Here is an 18,802-nt window from a genome sequence, read left to right as displayed (position 1 = left end):
ACATCCAGGGGAGAGGCGGGGAAGTATCAAAGAAACCCACTACAGTAGCATTTAACTTCAAAAAGGGGAACTATACAAAAATTAGAAAACTAATTCAATGGAAATTAAAAAGAATATGACAAATGCCTGCAAACTAAAGGGAAATCTTAAAAACACCATAATAGAGGTGTATACCCCAAATAAAAAATATTAAAAAGCCCATAGGAGTCAAAAAAATGCCACCATGGCTAAACAGAGGAAAAAAGAGCAGCTGTAGACAAAAGGACATCTTTTAAAAATTGCAAGTCAAGTCCTACTTAGAAAAACAGAAAAGAGCATAAATTCTGGGATGTGAACTGTAAAATATAATTAGGTAGGCCAAAAAAGAATTTAAAGAGCAGCTAGCAAAAAACTAAACAGCAAAAAAAAAAATTGTAGGAATATCAGAAGCCTGCCAAACAATCAATGGGATCACTGGACAATTGAGGTGCTAAAGGAACATTCAAGGAAGAAAAGGCTGTTGTGAATGAGCTAAATGAATTATTCTGTATCAATCGTCATTATAGAGGATGTGAGGGAGATTCCCACACCTGAGCCATTCTTTTTAGATGACAAATCCAAGGAACTGTCCCAGATTCAGCTATCAATAGAAAAGGTTTTGGAATTAATTTAACAGTAGTAAGTCACCAGGACCAGATGGTATTCATCCAAGAGTTTTGAAGGAACTCAAATATGAAATTGCAGAACTACTAACTGTGGTACATAACTGTAGCAAGGCGCTGTGGCCTTCTTCGGAGCCTGGGCCCGAGGAAGGGTCGCTCTGCCCCCGCTGGACAGAACCAGCCCCTGCAGGCCCAGCCACCCGGAAGCAGAGGGGTGCAGCCAGGCCCAGGGCTGGCAGTATAAGAGACAGGCCCAGTAGCTCAGTGGGGAGAGAACTGCCACTGGAGGCAGATGTGCTGTCCCGCCCCACCAGCTGCAACCAAGGCCTGAACTGGGCCGGGCCTCCACCCCAAGCAAACGCCTCCCGGAGCAGAGGCCCTGGGAACAGCCCAAGCGGCCAACTACTAAGGGCCCCCTAGACTGGACTAGGCCTAAAGGCCCCAAGGACTGGGCCAGGCCTCTGGGCCCCCATGACTGGACCAAGCCCCCTGAGACTGAGGGCTGGGAGATCCCCCCCCGAGGCTGGCCCTGATCTGGAGGAGCTGCTGGACGCCGAACCCCCAGAGACGTGACAGGGCCTGGAGGAGCTGCCTGAGGCCGGGCCATCCCCCGAGCCCTGTGACCTGGAGGAGCTGCCCCTCACAGAGGAGCTCCCCGCCTTGCCACCGCTGGACGAGGAGGGTCTGGCGGGCCAACCCCGGGCCATGTATCCCAGTGACCCCGAGGACCTGGCCGACTCACATACCTGGGGATACATGGAGGAAGTGGCCCAGGGATGGCCATAGCCAGTGGCCGGAATCAGGAGTGGAACCCCTCCATCAACGTGTTGCGGCGGGACACCCGCTGACTCAGTGGCGAACGCCTTTGTCACTGATAGGGCCCTGGGCTGGAACGCAGTGGAGACAGGTGGGCCTGCGTCCCCCTACCCACTTCCCTAGCCACCCCAGGAGAACATGCTCTCCATTCCCGCTACCGAAAACGAATCTTCTTGCTTGCCCGCCCGCCCTGCCCGAGGGCCGGGGCAATAGACTGCTCGCTTGCCCGCCCGCCCTGCCCAAGGGCCAGGGCAATAGACTGCGTAAACAGCCCGCCTGTGGGAAAGCTCCTAAACCTCTGCTAATTCCCCTCAGCAGACGCGCTGTGGCCTTTCTCGGAGCCTGGGACTGAGGAAGGGTTGCGACGCCCCAGCCGAACCGTGCCGGCTGCTTCTACAATAACCTACTGCTTAACTCAGCCTCTGTACCAAACAGCTGGCAGATAACTAATGTGATGCCAATTTTTAAAGAAGGCTCCAGAGGTGATCCTGGCAATTACAGGCCGGTAAACTAGCTCCAGTAGCATTAGAATTCCTTGAGGAGGGTCAACAAACACGTGGACAAGGGTGATCCAGTAGATATAATGTATCTGAACTTTCAGAAATCTGATCTGACAAGATCCCTCACTAAAACTCTTAAGCAAAGTAAGGAGTCCTGGGATAAGAGAGAAGATCTTCTCATGGATCAGTAACCGGTTAAAAGATAGAAAACAAAGGATAGAAATAAATGGTCAGTTTTCACAATAGAGAGAAGTAAACAGAGTACCCCAAAAATCTGTACTGGGTCCAGTGCTGTTCAATACATTAATAAATTATCTGGAAAAAGGGGGAAAAAAACAATGAGGTGGCAAAGTTTGCAGATGAAACAAAATTACTCAAGATAGTCTACTCTGGACTTAACTACTTCCGGCTACCAAGGGATCTCACAAAACTGAGTGACTAGGCAACAAAATGACAAATGAAATTTAATGTTGATAAGTGCAAAGCAATGCACAAAGGAAAACAAAATCCCCAACTCTCCATACAAAATGATGGTGTCTATATTAGCTGTTCTTCTTGAAGTGATGGCCCCTATATGTATTCCAAACATGGGCGCGCATGCACCGGAGCATTTCTGTAGCAGTGTCTGTTGACCCACACATGCATCGTACATTGCCTTGTGCTCAGACAAGGTTATATGAGGTCATGCAGGACAGCGCCCCTTCAGTTCCCTCTTACCGCTGCATGATTGGAATCGGAATCCTTGTTCCTCCATGCTGTCAAGTGCACGGCAGGGTTTTCAAGCTGACTGTTATATTGTACAGATTGTTGTCTGTTCCCGTAGGTGTGTTGTGTGAAGTATGACATGGTGACGTAGGCACCAGTTCCACAGCTGTACTGCTTCTTGACAGAGGATGGGTGATCTAGCGCCACTCTGTTTACATATATGACTGCCATAATGTTGCCTGAGAGAATGTGTATGTGTCTAGACTGAACAAAGGGCAAAAGTGCCTGACAGGCACACTGGACTGCACGTAGCTCCAGGATTCTGATGTGCATCCATGATTCTCTAGGGGACCAGAGGTCTTGTGCCGTATGGCCCTATATGTGGGCAACCCAGCCTACAAGGGAAGCTTCTGTGGTCAGATTAGTATGGGGGAGCAGGGAGGTTGCAGGGGGTGCCTGCCATGACCTTGGCACTGATGCATTTGCCCAGACTGCCCAGACTGGTGAGTAGTTCCCGCAGCCTCAGGAGAGTGATGAGGAGTTGGCCTCGGGATGATGCCACTAACAGCCAATTGTCCAGGTAACGAAAAAGGGAATGGCCCGAGTGTCTCATATGCGCCACCACCACAGCGAACACCTTTGCAAACACTCGAGGGCTGGTGGCAATCCCAAAGGGGAGTACGCAGAATTGGTAATGGGAGTGTCTCACCATGAAGTGAAGAAATTTGTGGTGGGCAGAGTGGATGGCCACACAGAAGTATGCATGCTTCATAGCGAGAGCTGTGAACCATGCTCCAGAGGGAAAGGAGGAAACAATATGGTGGAGGGTAGTCATTCGAAAGCAGAATTTATGGATGAATTGGTTTAGTGTCCGCAGATCCACAATGGGGTGGAGATCTCCTTTTTTCGGTATGAGAAAATAGGGAGAGTAGAAGCCATGGCCCTGATAGTGTCGTGGGACTTGCTCTATAATTCCTTTTTCAAAAAGGGTGCATGCTTCCCCTTATAGGAGGTCTAGTTGTGCTGGGAATGTATGGTGGGCCTGGGGAGGGTGGTGAAGGGGAAAGATATAGAATTCTATCAGATATCCCTTGTGTAGCACCAATTGATCAGCAGTGATCCTTCTCCAATTGTGAGCAAAGAAAGCAAACAATCAGGGAAGCTGGAGGAGGGTGGGGAAAAGGTTCATGGATTTCTATGTACGAATCAAAAGGATGTTTTGAGGGTTGTTGATGCGAGGTAGACGCCATAGAGATGGAGGCAGTGTAGAATCTCGGCTATTGTGACCACTGGCATTGGCGCATCTGGCCCTGCTGACATGGTTGGTGGAAGGATGGCCTGTTCCGGTAGCAGTTGGGGGCCAGAATATATAGGTCCAATGACCTCAGTGTGGCTTGGGAGTCCTTGAGTGAGTGCAGAGTCTCATCGGTTTTGTTGCTAAACAACTTTTGGTTGTCAAAGGGTTTGGACCTTCTTCAGGAATCCCCATGCCTGTAGCCAGGAGTCTTGTCTGAGCTGTACCCCTGTGGTCAGGGAGTGCACCACCATGTCTGCTACAATCAATAGCTGTCTGGAGGGTGACCTTGGGTCAGCAACTTGCCCTCATCAATGAGGGATCTGAAGTCACTTTATCTTTCCTCTGGCAGGGAGGCTTGGAACTCTGCCAGCTTTGCATAGCACCAGATGTTGTACTTCACTAGTATGGCTTGGTAGCTAGCTATTCTAAATTGTAAGTCTGACGAAGAGTAGACCTTCCTCCGAATTAGGTTGAACTTCTTGGCCGCCTGATCTGGAGGGGTTGTTCTGAAGTGTTGCTGGCTGGTATACTGCATTGCTGCCCGCACTACAAGGGAGTTAGTTGTGGGGGGTGGACAAACAGAAAATCGATGACCTTGGCTGGACAAAATAGTGCCTCTCTGCATGCTTAGGTATAGGGATGCAGAAACGTGCCAGACTGCTTGGGCTGGTTGAAGGATTGCTTTATGAATTGGAAGTGCAATCTGCGAAGGGCATGTAGGTTGCAAGATAGCCAAGAACTCGTTTTGAGGATCTTTTACGTCCTCTGCCGTGAGGTTAAGGGCTGTAGCCATCCAGCAGAGGAGGTCCTGATACTGCCCTTAATCATCCGGAGGGGAGAGTATTGGAGGAATGAGTGGCTTGTCTGGGGATGATGATGCCCCAATTGGTATTGGTGGTTCTGCCAGTGTAGGGGGCATAGTCGAGGTGCATGGCTCTTCGTAAACAGAGGGAGTGTACTCTGATGGAGACCTGTAGTGTTGTGGTGGCACTTCGTGGCTATGGTAAGGGTCTGGTGATGTCAGTAAAGCCAAGCATGTTGGTCCCTTCGCATCAGCAGGCCATGCAGAAAACAGAACCAGTGCTGGGCCACTACATATGATGGCAAGTATGCTTATTGTCGATACTGCAGGCTATGAGGTGGCGAGAAGGATGGCCCCGGTTCTGATGACCACTCCGAGTCAGAGTGGCGTTTGGGAAATGGTGAGGCCATAGGAGCCGGCGTTGCTGGTCTGGTCATTGCTGGCTGTGTGGGTGTGTCAGTTGTCATGGCAGCCGCAGGCTCTGGACTGTCCGGGTATTATGTCTTCCGTTCCGCTTTGGATTTCTTTGGAGCAGGCATGTCTCTGTGACAGTGTGCGACTTCTTGCCTGGCTTGTCACGGCTCGGAGAGGTAACGCTGCGCTTGGAGGTGGATCTTACCAGAGATTCCCCCCATGTCCATGTCTATGCTTCTTATGCATTTTATGGGTCGTATTTGGTGCTGGTTGTACCATTGGTGTCGGATCAATGGGGAGCATACGCACTGCCGATGCGGCCAGGCGTTCCGATGGTCCATTGGTGCCACTTTTGAGAATGCAAGTGGATGCACTGCCTCCTCTATTAGGTGTTTTTGGAGTCACAGTTCTCTAGCCTCTCTGGTTCGTGTTGGGAATGAACAATACAGATGGAGCACCAAGCAATAACATGGGTCTCACCATGGCTACACAGGCAGTGTTGTCACCAATTGAGAAGGATCCTGGGCAAGAAGCACAATTCTTAAACCTGACCTGTTGGGACATAAATTAACCTATGACTGTCCCTAGACTAACTAAATTTTTTGTGTGTGTATGTGTTTTACTACTACACAAACTATGTTCTAACTACAACTATAAAGAATACAAACTTTTTTGTTTTTAGCTACACAGTTCAAAGGCAAAAAGGAGAGTTGTTCCAACTCTGGCCATGCGGCAGTAAGAGGGAACTGAGGGGGCATCATCCCATGCATGGCGCATGGATCAGTGGAGACTACTCCAAAGAGTTCTGGCTCTGGCGCATGGCATGCATGCGCATCCACGTATGAAAGCCACAAAGGGACCAGCAGTCGAAGAACCTTTAATAATAAAGTAGATCCAGAGCCAGATGTTCCCTCCTCGTGCACTGAAGGCATTTGGCGTGCTGGTCCATCTGGACATTTTCTCATGACACACTCCATCTGCATCCAAAATTGTAGGACACCAGGACAGCAAATGGCAACAGAATGTACTATTCTAGAACAGGAAATGGATGATGTCCAGATCAGAACTCACAGACAAACACCAATCTGGAATTGTGCAATGATATGGACCTACCTGTCTTAAGCCAAGCACCAAACTTCCAATCAATTTTAAATGTTGTTTAAATATAACCTATCAAATAAATAGAAACATTTATTGCACTGCAATGCAATCAAGATGAATAACCGTTCAGAGACTCCAATGCTTAGCAGCAGGAAAAAGAACAGAGCTCTTTGAGACTAGATCCTTTATATATCTTTTCCCACTTTGGATACATGTAGGGATGCATGCACACATGTGCAATCCCAACTGTCATTGCTTTCTAGACAAAGAGGAGCTAAAATGCATTCTCCCAACAATGAGGATCTGTCAAGAGGTATTTCTCAAAAAAGAACTTTCAAAAGAGAACAGTCCTAGCAACTTTATTTAAAAGGGAAGGTTACCATGAATTGTTTGTTTGTTTATTCTTTCCTTCTGCTGGCTAGGGAGCTGCATTAAGCAAAGTTGGAAATAGCAAAAAACTCATTCTCATGCAAGTTTTCCTCAGCAAGGTTGCTTCTTTGAAGTTAATGAACTGGGTACAACTCACAGAGCAAATCTTATCCCCTCTTCAGACACAGATGGCTCTCTGTCTATAGTTAAACAGTAAGTTTTTGTTCTGCTGAGAAGGAAGGATACAGTGAGTCCATGAACAGGGTCTGCACACCCCCCCTTGCACACACCACAGTTCTGCAATGGCTGCCTGTGCGCCACATAGGGTGGGAAGGATGGGGCCACTGAATCAAACATTAGGGATATATCTACACTGCAGCAGGGAGTGAGCCTTTAGCCCAGGTGCTCCGGCCTGGGCCACAATGTCCGCATTGCTAGAGTAAGCCTGTCTAGTGGGGCTGGGAGGTTCACGCCCATCTGCAGTGTAGACACACTTTAGGTGGACCTACCAACCAAACCCTCCTGCAGCAGAGGGTTGCAGAAGCAGGTGCAGCAAAGCTCTGCTACCACTCCATGCACTGGCAAAAGCCTTCGTGTAGGGCAGAACGTTTTGCCCTCTATGAATTAAAAGTCAATCCAACCAACACAAGTGGTTTGGGCAGGAGACAGGAAGTCAGAAGCCCCAATATTTGGTTTTCAGTGTGTTCAATTAGTTTGTATGGACTGCTCTCTCTCTATCTACTGTAGTATTTCACTGCTTTGCAGCTTTCATTCTACCTTCTGTCCTCTGACAAGTAGTAAATGCTTCTTCAGAAAACAGTGCCTCTCTCCATGATAACTATTACACACATTTGAAAGGTAGAGAAATAGGACTCACTGTTTTGAAAAACACTCTAAATTTACTGTCAGTGATTCATTTATTTAAATTGATAAAACAAGAGGAACGTGTATGAACAATAGGTGCCTCCAACAAATATAAGAAACACCAGCCCGTAACATAGTTCTACTAAAAATCAAACAGCACAAATAAATCCAATTCCTTCTTCCCTTATATTTCACCCCACACGATATTTCCCATTTCAGTTTCTATTTGTATTCTAAACCTCAGTTCAACTTGTTGACAGTTTTACATTACTTGCAAACAATGAAAAACCTAGAATCCCTATAGCAAGTACATGACAGTGCCCTCTCTCTCCCCACAAGTTTACATCTTTTAGGCTAAGACATGACAACAAAGCTATACTAGCACAGTAGCATACAGCAAAGGGCAAGGAATTCCCCCCCCCAGCACGCCTCCCCCCACACCAAGTATAGTTTAAAATTTGGCAGATCCCATTCTAAAAGGATAGTTCAGAAAATATTTCTAGAAATAAATTTGGTTAAATAAACAAAGATAACATCTGAAATCATGATGTTATGGTTAAAGCACAGGACAAGGAGTCCGGAGACTTGTCTTCTACTCCAAACTTTGCCACAAACACCCTCTGTGACTTTAGGCGAGTCACAAGAGGCCTATTTTCCACAGATGGGAAGCACTCTCTTTTTCCACTGATATCTCCTCCTGATTCGTACTGAGAAAGTAGGGCAATCAGCTAGTTATCTTAGGTGCCTGTATATGAACGCAAGAAGTCTGGGAAACAAGCAGGAGGAATTGGAAGTCCTGGCACAGTCAAGCAACTATGATGTGATTGGAATAACTGAGACTTGGTGGGGTAACTCATGTCATGGATGTTCAGGAAGGACAGGCAGGGGAGAAAAGGTGAAAGAGCTGCACTGTATGTAAGACAGCACTATGACTGCTCAGAGCACCAGTATGAAACTGGAGAAAAGCCTGTTGAGAGTCTCGGGGTTAAGTTTAGAGGTGAGAGCAACAAGGATGATGTTGTGCTGGGCGATTGTAATAGACCACCAGACGAGGAGGATGAGGTAGACAAGGCTTTCCTCAGACAACTAGTGAAGGTTTCCAGATCACAGACCCTGGCTCTCATGGGGGACTTCAATCACCCTGACATCTGCTGGGAGAGCAATACAGCAAAGCACAGACAATCCAGGAAGTTTTTGGAGTGTGTTGCGGACAACTTCCTGGTGCAAGTGCTGGAGGAACCTACTAGGGACATGCTCCTCTTGACCTGCTGCTCACGAACAGGGAAGAATAGGTAGGGGAAGTAGAAGTTGATAGTAATCTGGGCAGGAGTGACCAGAAGAAGGTTGAGTTCAGTATACTGACAAAGGAAAGAAAGGAGAACAGCAGAATATGGACTCTGGACTTCAGAAAATCAGACTGACTCCCTCAGGGAGTTGATGGGCAGGAACCCTTAAGAGGCTAATATGAGGGGGAAAGGAGTCCAACACAGCTGGCTGTATTTTAAAGAAACCTTACTGAGGGTACAGGAACAAATCATCCCGATGTGAAGAAAGAATAGCAAATATGGCAGGCGACCAGCTTGGCTTAACAAAGAAGTCTTCTGTGAGCTTAAACACAAAAAGGAAGCTTACATGAAACGGAAGCTTGATCAGATGATCAGGGAGGAGTATAAAAATACTGCTCAAGCATGCAGGAGTGAAATCAGGAAGGCCAAAGAACAGTTGGAGTTGCAGCTAGCAAGGGATGTGAAGGGTAACAAGAAGGGTTTCTACAGGTATATTAGCAAAAAGGTGGTGGTCAGGGAAAGTGTGGGCCCCTTAGAGAATGGGGGAGGTCACTTAGAGACAGATGATGTGGAAAAAGCTGACGTACTCAATGCTTTTTTTGCCTGAGTCTTCACAGATGAGGTCAGCTCCCAGATGACTGCACTGGGCAACACAGAATGGGGAGGAGGTGAGCAGCTCTCAGTACTGAAAGAACAGGTTCAGGACTATTTAGAAAGGCTGAACATGCACAAGTCCATGGGGCTGGATGCAATGCATCCGAGGATGCTGAGGGAGTTAACTGATGTGACTGCAGAGCCATTGGCCATTATCTTGGAAAACTCGTGCCAATCGGGGGAGATCCCAGATGACTGGGAAAAGGCAAATATAGTGCCCATCTTTAAAAAAGGGAAGGAGGATGCGGGGAATTACAGGCTGGTCAGCCTTATCTCAGTCCCTGGAAATATCATGGAGCAGGTTCTCAAGGAATCCATTTTGATCGACCTGATTGCCTTCTATGATGAGATGACTGGCTCTGTGGATGCGGGGAAAGCAGTGGACATGATATACCTTGACCTAAGCAAAGTTTTTGATATGGTCTCCCACAGTATTCGTATCAGCAAGTTAAAGAAGTATGGGTTGGATGAATGGACTATAAAATGGATAGAGAACTGGCTAGAGTATAGGGCTCAACGAGTAGTGATCAATGGCTCCATGTCTAGCTGGCAACCGGTCACAAGCGGAGTGCCCCAGGGGTCGGTCCTGGGGCCGGTTTTGTTCAACATCTTTATTAATGATCTGGAGGATGGGGTAGATTGCACCCTCAGCAAGTTTGCAGATGACCCTAAGCTAGGGGGAGTGGTAGATACCCTGGAAGGTAGGGATAGGATACAGAGTGACCTAGAAAAATTGGAGGATTGGGCCAAAAGAAATCTGATGAGGTTCAACAAGGACAAGTACTCTTCGGATGGAGTCCTACACCTAAGATGGAAGAATCCCATGCACTGCTACAGACTGGGGACTGACTGGCTAGGCAGTAGTTTTGCAGAAAAGGATCTGGGGGTACAGTGGACAAGAAGCCAGATATGAGTCAACAGTGTGCCCTTATTGCCAAGAAGGCTAACGGCATATTGGGCTGCATTAATACGAGCATTCGCAGCAGATCGAGGGAAGTGATTATTCCCCTCTATTCACCACTGGTGAGGCCACATCTGGAGTACTGCATCCAGTTTTGGACCTCTCACTACAGAAAAGATGTGGACAAATTGGAGAGAGAGTCCAGCTAAGGGCAACAAAAATGATTAGGGGACTGGAGCACATGACATATGAGGAGAGGCTTGTTTAGTTTGCAGAAGAGAAGAATGAGGGGGGATTTGATAGCAGCCTTTAACTACCTGAAAGAAGTTTCCAGGGAGGATGGAGCTAGGTTGTTCTCAGCGGTAGCAGGTGACAGAACTAGGAGCAATGGTCTCAAGTTTCAGTGGGGGAGGTCTAGGTTGGATATTCCGAAAAACATTTTTAACCAGGAGGATGGTGAAGCACTGGAATGGGTTACCTAGGGACGTGGTGGAATCTCCATCCTTAGAGATTTTTAAGGTGTGGTTTGACAAAGCCCTGGCTGGGATGATGATTTAGTTGCGGTTGGTCCTGCTTTGAGCAGGAGGTTGGACTAGATGACCTCCTGATGTCCCTTCCAATCCTAATCTTCTATGATTCTATGATATCAACAACAGTTGTGGGTACTCAGCATCTCTGCAAAAACAGGTTACTAATTTTTCAAGATCACACCCTCTGTGCTTATGTTTTTTGTAAAATAAGGATAGTACTTACCTCAATTTTGTTCTGAAGCTAATGTTTATTAGTACAGTACTTTAAGAGCTTTGAATAAAAGATGCAACTTGTAAACAAGTGCAAAATGACATTACTGAAACTTTTTTTGCTAATCATTTCACACGATAATCTGCTATAATGCTGCAGGAAAGTAAATTTATCAAAAGGATTCATCAATCATGGAATGTTTGTGATATATAATTATGACACCTTAAAATGTTTTTTCTTCTTTAAGAAGTGATTTCATTGTTAAAAATGGCAGGAATCACCACATATTAGAGGACTGTTCTTAGAACAACATGCTCCAAAGTCTAATCAATTACATCACTTTCCCCAGAAGAATTTATTCTGCATAATAAATACAATTTTAAGTTCACAAAAATGAATGATCTTCCTTACTGTGTTATTTTTACCCCACTTCACAACTGTGTTTGTCATATGAAGCTTTCAACTTGTATATAATGGACTGTGGAATTTATGGCAACTTCAGTAACAAAACTGGTGAACTATTTTAATGTCAAAAGCAAGCTGCTACCTTTATTTAAATTTATTAAAATAAAGCACTTTCCTTTTTATATTTACTATTGTAAAATTACTAGTTTCAACTGACTTAACATTCCACAGAAACTGCTGAAGTTACAGACTAACCTGTTCTCAAGAAACAAAATTACACCACATTGTCACCTACCTGAGAGAGATGCCATTGACCAGCTGTTTATGTTTACAAGACTTGGAAGAGAGAGGCGAGGAAATGGGGGACAGATTGAGTGGAGCAATTAGATTATTGATGATTTCACTCAGCTGAGCACTCTGAAAGACAGTAGCCAAACTTTTCATTCAGACTGAGCATTAATCTAAAAGATGTTCCCTCCCACCCCGATTCCATTTAGTATTCTTGATCTAGTTTTCTCCATGATGAACAAATAAATACAAGATTTCTGTACATATCAAATATGCTATGCTTGTTATTTCACAAGTCTTTGAACTTTTAAAAGCAATAGATTGTGTTTGCTGAACCACTGCCAAGGACACAGTTTAGACATTTTTAGAGCAGGATATTTAAGAAAAACATTAAACCTGAATTTTTAAGTCACCTGTAAAACACACTAACTTTCATATATGGGTTACTAAATAGCAGAAGAAACTTTGCAGCTAATGGTACAGCTGCAATTCATGACTTCTGAACTCAGCATCCAGATTGTTTCAAGAGAAAAAAAGTCTGGCTGCTTACTTGTTATCATATGTTCTGTTGGCTGATAAATAAAAGTTTGGTCATTGAGAAAATCTTCTTAGTTGCTCACTTCAGTTGAGAAAAAGTATAATAATGAGCAGTATAGCAACATTCAGAGCTAATAGAAACCAAAGGATGCTAGAAATTATATAAATTCATATCTTCATTCTTATTTACTGGTATGTTCAAAAACCATATTGAAAGTCCTCATAACAAAAATCATGATTTAAGAATTGCCTGAAACACAGATGCAGTTCATTCGTTAAGATTAAGAATTTCTTCTTGTAAAGTGATGAACTATAGACAGAGTCCAGATAATATTTCACAATGTCTTTGTGTTTTAAATGTCAAACCTTACTGGTTACTCGGACATTAAATGTAGTCACTGGCTTATATACAGGTGAAACTGACTACTGGGTTCTAAATAGTCTGACTTCGCTAATGATGCATAAATTATGTATACCTGAAACAGCAGACACATGCCTATCTTTTTTATTTATTAGGATTCACTATTCCATAAATAAGATTATTTAAAGCAAGTGTTCTTAAAGGTTTCATAAGAAGTCTTATTTGTACTTTCAAGGATTAAAGTATATGAAAGAAAACACTTTTTCCATTTCATTTTTAGTCATGCTTCTTCTGAAAAATTACTATTTAAGAGATGTAACAATATATTTTACATATGTGAATAAAATCACCAAGGCAGAAAAAAAAGCAGAGAAATAGCAAGTTAGTTTTAAAGTCTGAAACAAAGCAAATAAGATGCCAACAAAACATTAACAAGCTGTATACAGCCCTGATACCAAAACCAGATGAACACAAAAGCACAAGCATAGCTGCAGATGTTTAAAGGTATAAGGGAAAATAATCATGAATTGAAATGTGGTTCTGTTCTGAAAAACAACTGTAAAAATGGCATTATTAAAGGGTTCCAGGTTTATCGTGTCTCACCAATTCATATCAGTTTTTCTTTTTTAGTTCACAAATAAGAAGAAGATTCTTCTTTAAATGAAGGCATCCTTTAGAGATGGAGTTACAGAGGTATAACTGAAGGCACAGTTTGGCCTACAGCATCTTTATTGCTGGAGATAAGTTAAAAAAAATCCAAACTTGTCTCAGAACCTAGGTTGATTTAAAGCAGTGTTTCTCAATTAAATTTGGCCACGGAACCCTTTTGAACTCGATAAATAATTGCAGAACCCCCCAAACTCTTAACAGTATTTTTACATATGGGGCCAAAAAAAAGTCAAAATAAGCAAATTATATACAAACAACTAGGTCAGCGTTTCTCAATTAAATTACACTCATACTCGATACCCTCCGCCGAAAAATCTGGGACATCTTCCCTTTTTTGGTGGCGCGGAGAACAGCTGCTCACGGAACCCTAACAGTGTTCCCGCAGAACCCCAATTGAGAAACACTGATTTAAAGAATTGGCAGTTAGATATATTATCTTTTTATTTATAATCTGAGCAAATATGACATGGAATTAGTTAGAATAAATAAGGAAGACCATTATTTCAGTCATTTTTCAGATTTTTCACTTTTAAAGCTGTCGAAGTATTTAGGTACTTCAAAACACCTCCGATGTTAAGATCAAAGTAATTGCTTTAAAGGTGTTCTGCAAAGAACTGAAATGTTGATTGCTCCAAGTAAGCAGGTTAAGAGGGGACATTCTAAAAATACCCTCCAGTTTACTTTGTGTCTTTGCTAGCAGGTTGTATATTTCCTGCTTCATTGTTTCCTCTGTTTGATAGGTCTCTTTCACAGCAAATAGGAGAGGCAACTTTATAAAATTAGGAAAATGTGATGATAAAGTCACAAAATCTTGGCAGGGGCAGTCAGGAACAGGTGTAGTACCTGAAACTACTTTTATCTCACTTTTTAAAAAGTTGACTAGATTTCTCAGTGATACATCTGAAAGTATGATCGATCTTATATTTTCTTTGTTTGGCGTAACTAAAAGCAAGTTTTACTCCACACTATCCTAACCAGTTTTCCTATAGCTCCTCCAACAACCTGATCCCCTATATCTTTAATTGCGTACTTCGAAGGTTTTCCTTTCCCTATTAGAGTCTACACTACATTTCCTAGAATACAACTTAGAAATGAATATTTGGGACACTGTGCATCAAAATCTGGTTCTCAGCTATGCCTATGATATGCCAGTGAAGTCAGTGGTGTTACAGAGCTGTAACTGTTCACAGAATTGGCCCTATGTTTGTTGGGGAGAGCTGGTGAACCATGTTTTTTTTAAAAATGGAACTTATTTTTACAGAAAAGTTGCACTCAGTTTCAGGACTATAATTGTGTGAAATGATAAACAGTAGCAAACATGCACTAAACTGAATCCTTATTAAGGACAAGCATTTCCATGGAGAACTGTTAGAGCTGTTGTGCGGAAACCCAATGTTTATCTCTGTTATGCAAGAGATGGCCAAGTTGATTAAATCAAAACAGAATTACAGACACTTCAGGAATGAAAAGTTAATTTGTAAACCTAGTGACCAATTTATTTATCTAAGACCTTAAATTCATCAGCAACCACTGTTAGGAATGTGAAATATCTTTACGGTTCTGTGAATAACTGCTGCATAGCTTGCCCTAATTCTGTAAAAGGTCACTTGGCTCCATTTGACACTCAGATCTTATTTTATTTTACCTGTTTTTCTATGTTTCGTAGAAGTAAAGTAGGGCTGCTTGGTGACATTTCAAAATCGTGTTCCGGAAAAGAATCCTGTCTCTCAAGAGTAGTTTGAGAATTCCCTGTGGTGTTTAATAAAGCTTCTGGGTTTGTCAATTGTGTTTGCTTCTTCATAATGTCTTTTGGAAGCGGGAATTCTTCTAAGATCACCATCCCCTAGACAACAGCAATTGAAAACAGTTGGTGGACAACAAATTAACCCTCCTCAATCATTTTCAAGTGACAATCAACTCTGGAACATATCTTTTAAGCCCACAGCAATTCTTTGGAACAGTTTTGAATGTGCCTGGGGCATACAATACGTAAATAATACTTCATGCATTTAAGCAATAGTAAAGCTGTAACATTCATTTTTTTCTTTAGCAGCACTAAACCTACAATGTGTCATAGGACTGCCTCAGAGCCTGTGCCAACTTTAAAATTACAAATCCATACTTGATTGCATCAAGTATGTGATCCTTTGCCTGCTGTTTTAAGATGATCGGTTTCCTTTTTGAAGAAACAAAAAACCAAGCCTTTGATTTCCAAGTTAGTTAACATCTTTACAGCTGAGAGGTTTACTCTGAAAGTCCTTAAAATGTTCCCTTTCCCTTCTCCCCCGCCGTTGCCGCCCACACAAAATGTCAAGGTTTCTCTCCCCAATCCATCAAAGTTTGAAACAAAACAAACAGCCTTTCACCATAATTCAAGATAAATGGTTTTTTTTAAGTTATGCATTTTCTTGGATTTGTATTTATGGAGGCAACAACCCTATATAAAATAGTTCTTCTATGAATCTCATTGTTTTTCAAGGCCATCTGCAGGAATACAATATCAGCCTCAATATATTTTTGTGGTATCTCATCTGGAGTATAAATAGTTCAAAAAAGATAAATATCACCTTTCACAGTAATGAACACCAGATGTTTAAAAACAAAAACAAAAAACCCCAGCCTCTTTGTTCTCCACAAGAAAGATTACAAAAAGCATTCAGATAAGTTTCCTAAAATAAGAAACTGCGAAGTCAGAGACATTATAGCATACAGTAAAATAAAACAATAACCAAAACAGAGCTTTGAGACAACCAAATCTATTTCCTCAACTGGTCATGCTAAACTGCCATTAGCCTGAACTTATATGTTTCTTTCTTTTCCATTTGGCAAAAGTCTACAGAAACTTGGAGGCACTAGCTGGGAGTGTAATTCTGGTACTGAGAGCTATCCAGATATCAATCTGAGCTACTATTCAGTGATGAAAGAATGGGATCTTCCAACTTCACCTTCTCATGTTTTGGTTTCTAGTGAGAGTGCTCATTTAAAAGTTATGTAGGTTGAAGGAATGGCCTGGTATGGAACTCAATCAAGAACACTCTTATTATTTCTAATATCCAATAAGAGAATGGTCTCTGCCTTTGCTGAGGCTCCTGTGATGCTTCCGTGTTTGTGTTTTTATTGGATGGTCCTCCCTAACATCACACGGACACCTTGAGTCCTGCCTCAATGGCAACTAGCCCTAGAATCTGAAAAAAACCCAAATCCTTATTCTAGAAGGAAAGCTGGGAGGGACACAAGCAACACGGAATTGCCCTTATATTCTTGAATCTCTCCATTGTTCAAACTAAACAGCAAGATGAGCACCCAAGAGCAAAGTTAGAGACTGAAGAGCTGTTGCAGTGAACCTAGGTGTGGTAACCTATATGTCCACTGAAACAGGTACTCCATCAGGTTGGACCTGGCTTCTCTGTGCTAATTATCAGGAGATGGTCCAGGTGTGAGTAAAGCTTATCCCTGTATAAGTGTACTTGGACATTATCATATGATAATTTGTGGACCACATAGCCACAGCAGCTGAAAATTAGGCCTTGTGAAAGAAATGTGAAGAGGCCTTGTGAAGAAGGCCTTGTGAAGAAATCCAGCTTCTTTGAATCCTTTTCTCGGGTCAAAAAGGAGCATCTGCCAGACTTGAATCTCTCTAATGCAAGATGACAGTCACAGACCTTGGTTCATGGTGGATGAAAAACAAAATTCAAATCCTTTTTGCTACACTTTGTAAAGGTAATCGTGTCTCTTTACCATAGCAAATATTGAAGTAGATTCAAACTACATGTTTTTCTCTTGTTCTAAAAGTCTTTTGTTGCCATTCCCATCAATGTTCCCCTTGATTTCTAGTATGTAGCTTATTTATTACTTGTTTTGTGCGGGAACTGAAAAAGGCACAAAGCATGATTTGGTTGTAGTAGATGCTCTACAAACAAAAAGAAAGACACACAGTCTCTGCTCTGAAGAGTTTACAATCTAAAACTCCAAATTCAAAGAGTAGAAGAAAAGAAAAGGACATAAAAGCCACAAGATGCAGGTAAACAGTCATTTAAAAAAAATTTTTATTAGAATTCTGTTTTATTTTTTAACTAATATATTGCACAACTGGAGTGGGGGGAGGGAAAAGAAGGAAAGGAAAGGAGTTAACGGAAAGAAGAGACTTAAAAAGAAAGGCAGGGATGGGAGACATTAAAATGAGAGGGCAGGTGAGGGAAAGGAAGAGGAAAAAGGAAGAGAACAGAGAGAAGGCTGGAGAGAAATATGGAGGGTAAGGAGAGGAGGCTGGAAATACAGGGACTGTAAGCAGAAATGGTCCAAAAATGGAAGTGAACATTGCCACAAAAAATTACAATAAGAAGGTAATGGTTTTTGGTTGGTCAAAAAAATGAGAACCTGGAGACCAGAACATACACAGTTTTGGCAACAGAATAGTTTTTGGTTTTCAGCTAAATTTTTCTGGGTGATTTCTCTCCAATGACGAGTCTCTCTCGGCTCCCTAGAGCCCTGTACTTCCTCCTCTGAATTCATGGGGGTGGAGAAGAGGGGGACTGCCACAGGGGTCTCCCTCACCCCACTTTAGTCTAGTGTTCAAGCTAGATGTTTCATCTCCCCAAAACATTGTAAACTCACATTGTTTTATATTAAAAAAAAAAAATCAATCTTAAAATTGTAGAATTAAAAATTTAGTATTAGAATTTGTGTGCTAAGTGTTCTACCTGTCAGCCGGGAGACAGAAAAGAAAGAGGTCATCAATCAGCCCTCATGCCTTTTCATAGCTACTACATTGGTATAATATTGATACTGTACAAATCAAGTCCCAAATTATTTTAAAAACTGAAACAGGATAAACAATCTAAAAGGTAAAGGAAACAGATATCGACATTCACTAAGTGACATAAAGCCAAATATTGAACAACACCGTTGATAAAAGGGACTGAACAGCTGCAAAAAAGGATGCCACTAAAAATATAGAGCTGAATCATCCCTTCCATGGCAGAAGCAGAGAGAAATTCCAATCCGAGGAGAGAGACCCAGATGTGAGGGAGGAAGTGTCACTTCTGCAGCATTATCCCCTGGGAAGGGATGGGCTGGGGAGCATGGCAACATACTCATACAACTAAGGAATTACAGGAATAAGAATACTGGCTCTTAGTAACTACCATTTTGCATATTTCTTCCCATTCCCACAGCCATGCTCATACATTTAGTGTATGACTAGGTGCCCCAAGAATAAGTGCAGAGGCCATCCATATAGATACTACATGGATTTCAAGAATTCCATGGGTGGACCTTCTAGATAGTTCCATAGAGGGAGAGGAAAAGGCAAGCCCCAGAAACTCTTTCTACCACTGCCACTACAGCAGGAACAATTAGTGAGCAGGAACTTGCAGAGTTTTTGGCTTCCTATGCAGGGAAAGAGTTGGCTAACCTACAGAACTGAAGTGCTAAATCATGCTATTCTTAGCA

At 42.9% G+C, this 18,802-nt stretch overlaps 1 protein-coding gene across 5 annotated transcripts in view; it reads right to left on the bottom strand.

The window, feature by feature from the left end:
* Positions 1 to 18,802, bottom strand: part of KANSL1L (KAT8 regulatory NSL complex subunit 1 like) — a 91,216-nt gene that overhangs the window by 46,679 nt on the left and 25,735 nt on the right. For all 5 annotated transcript variants that reach the window (XM_067548736.1, XM_067548737.1, XM_067548733.1 and 2 more), the window contains 2 exons: positions 14,997 to 15,194; positions 11,792 to 11,913 (listed from right to left, as the gene is read on the bottom strand). In XM_067548736.1, the coding sequence (XP_067404837.1) occupies positions 11,792 to 11,913; positions 14,997 to 15,194 (320 nt within the window). The remainder of the gene's footprint in view (positions 1 to 11,791; positions 11,914 to 14,996; positions 15,195 to 18,802) is intronic.

Source organism: Emydura macquarii, unplaced genomic scaffold, assembly GCF_026122565.2.
Source record: "Emydura macquarii macquarii isolate MOO-44397 ecotype Brisbane River unplaced genomic scaffold, CSIRO-AGI_Emac_v2 contig_1253, whole genome shotgun sequence".
NCBI lineage: Eukaryota > Metazoa > Chordata > Testudines > Chelidae > Emydura > Emydura macquarii.
The sequence above is the reverse complement of the archived record's forward strand: the minus strand, read 5'-3'. Positions and strand labels throughout refer to the sequence as shown.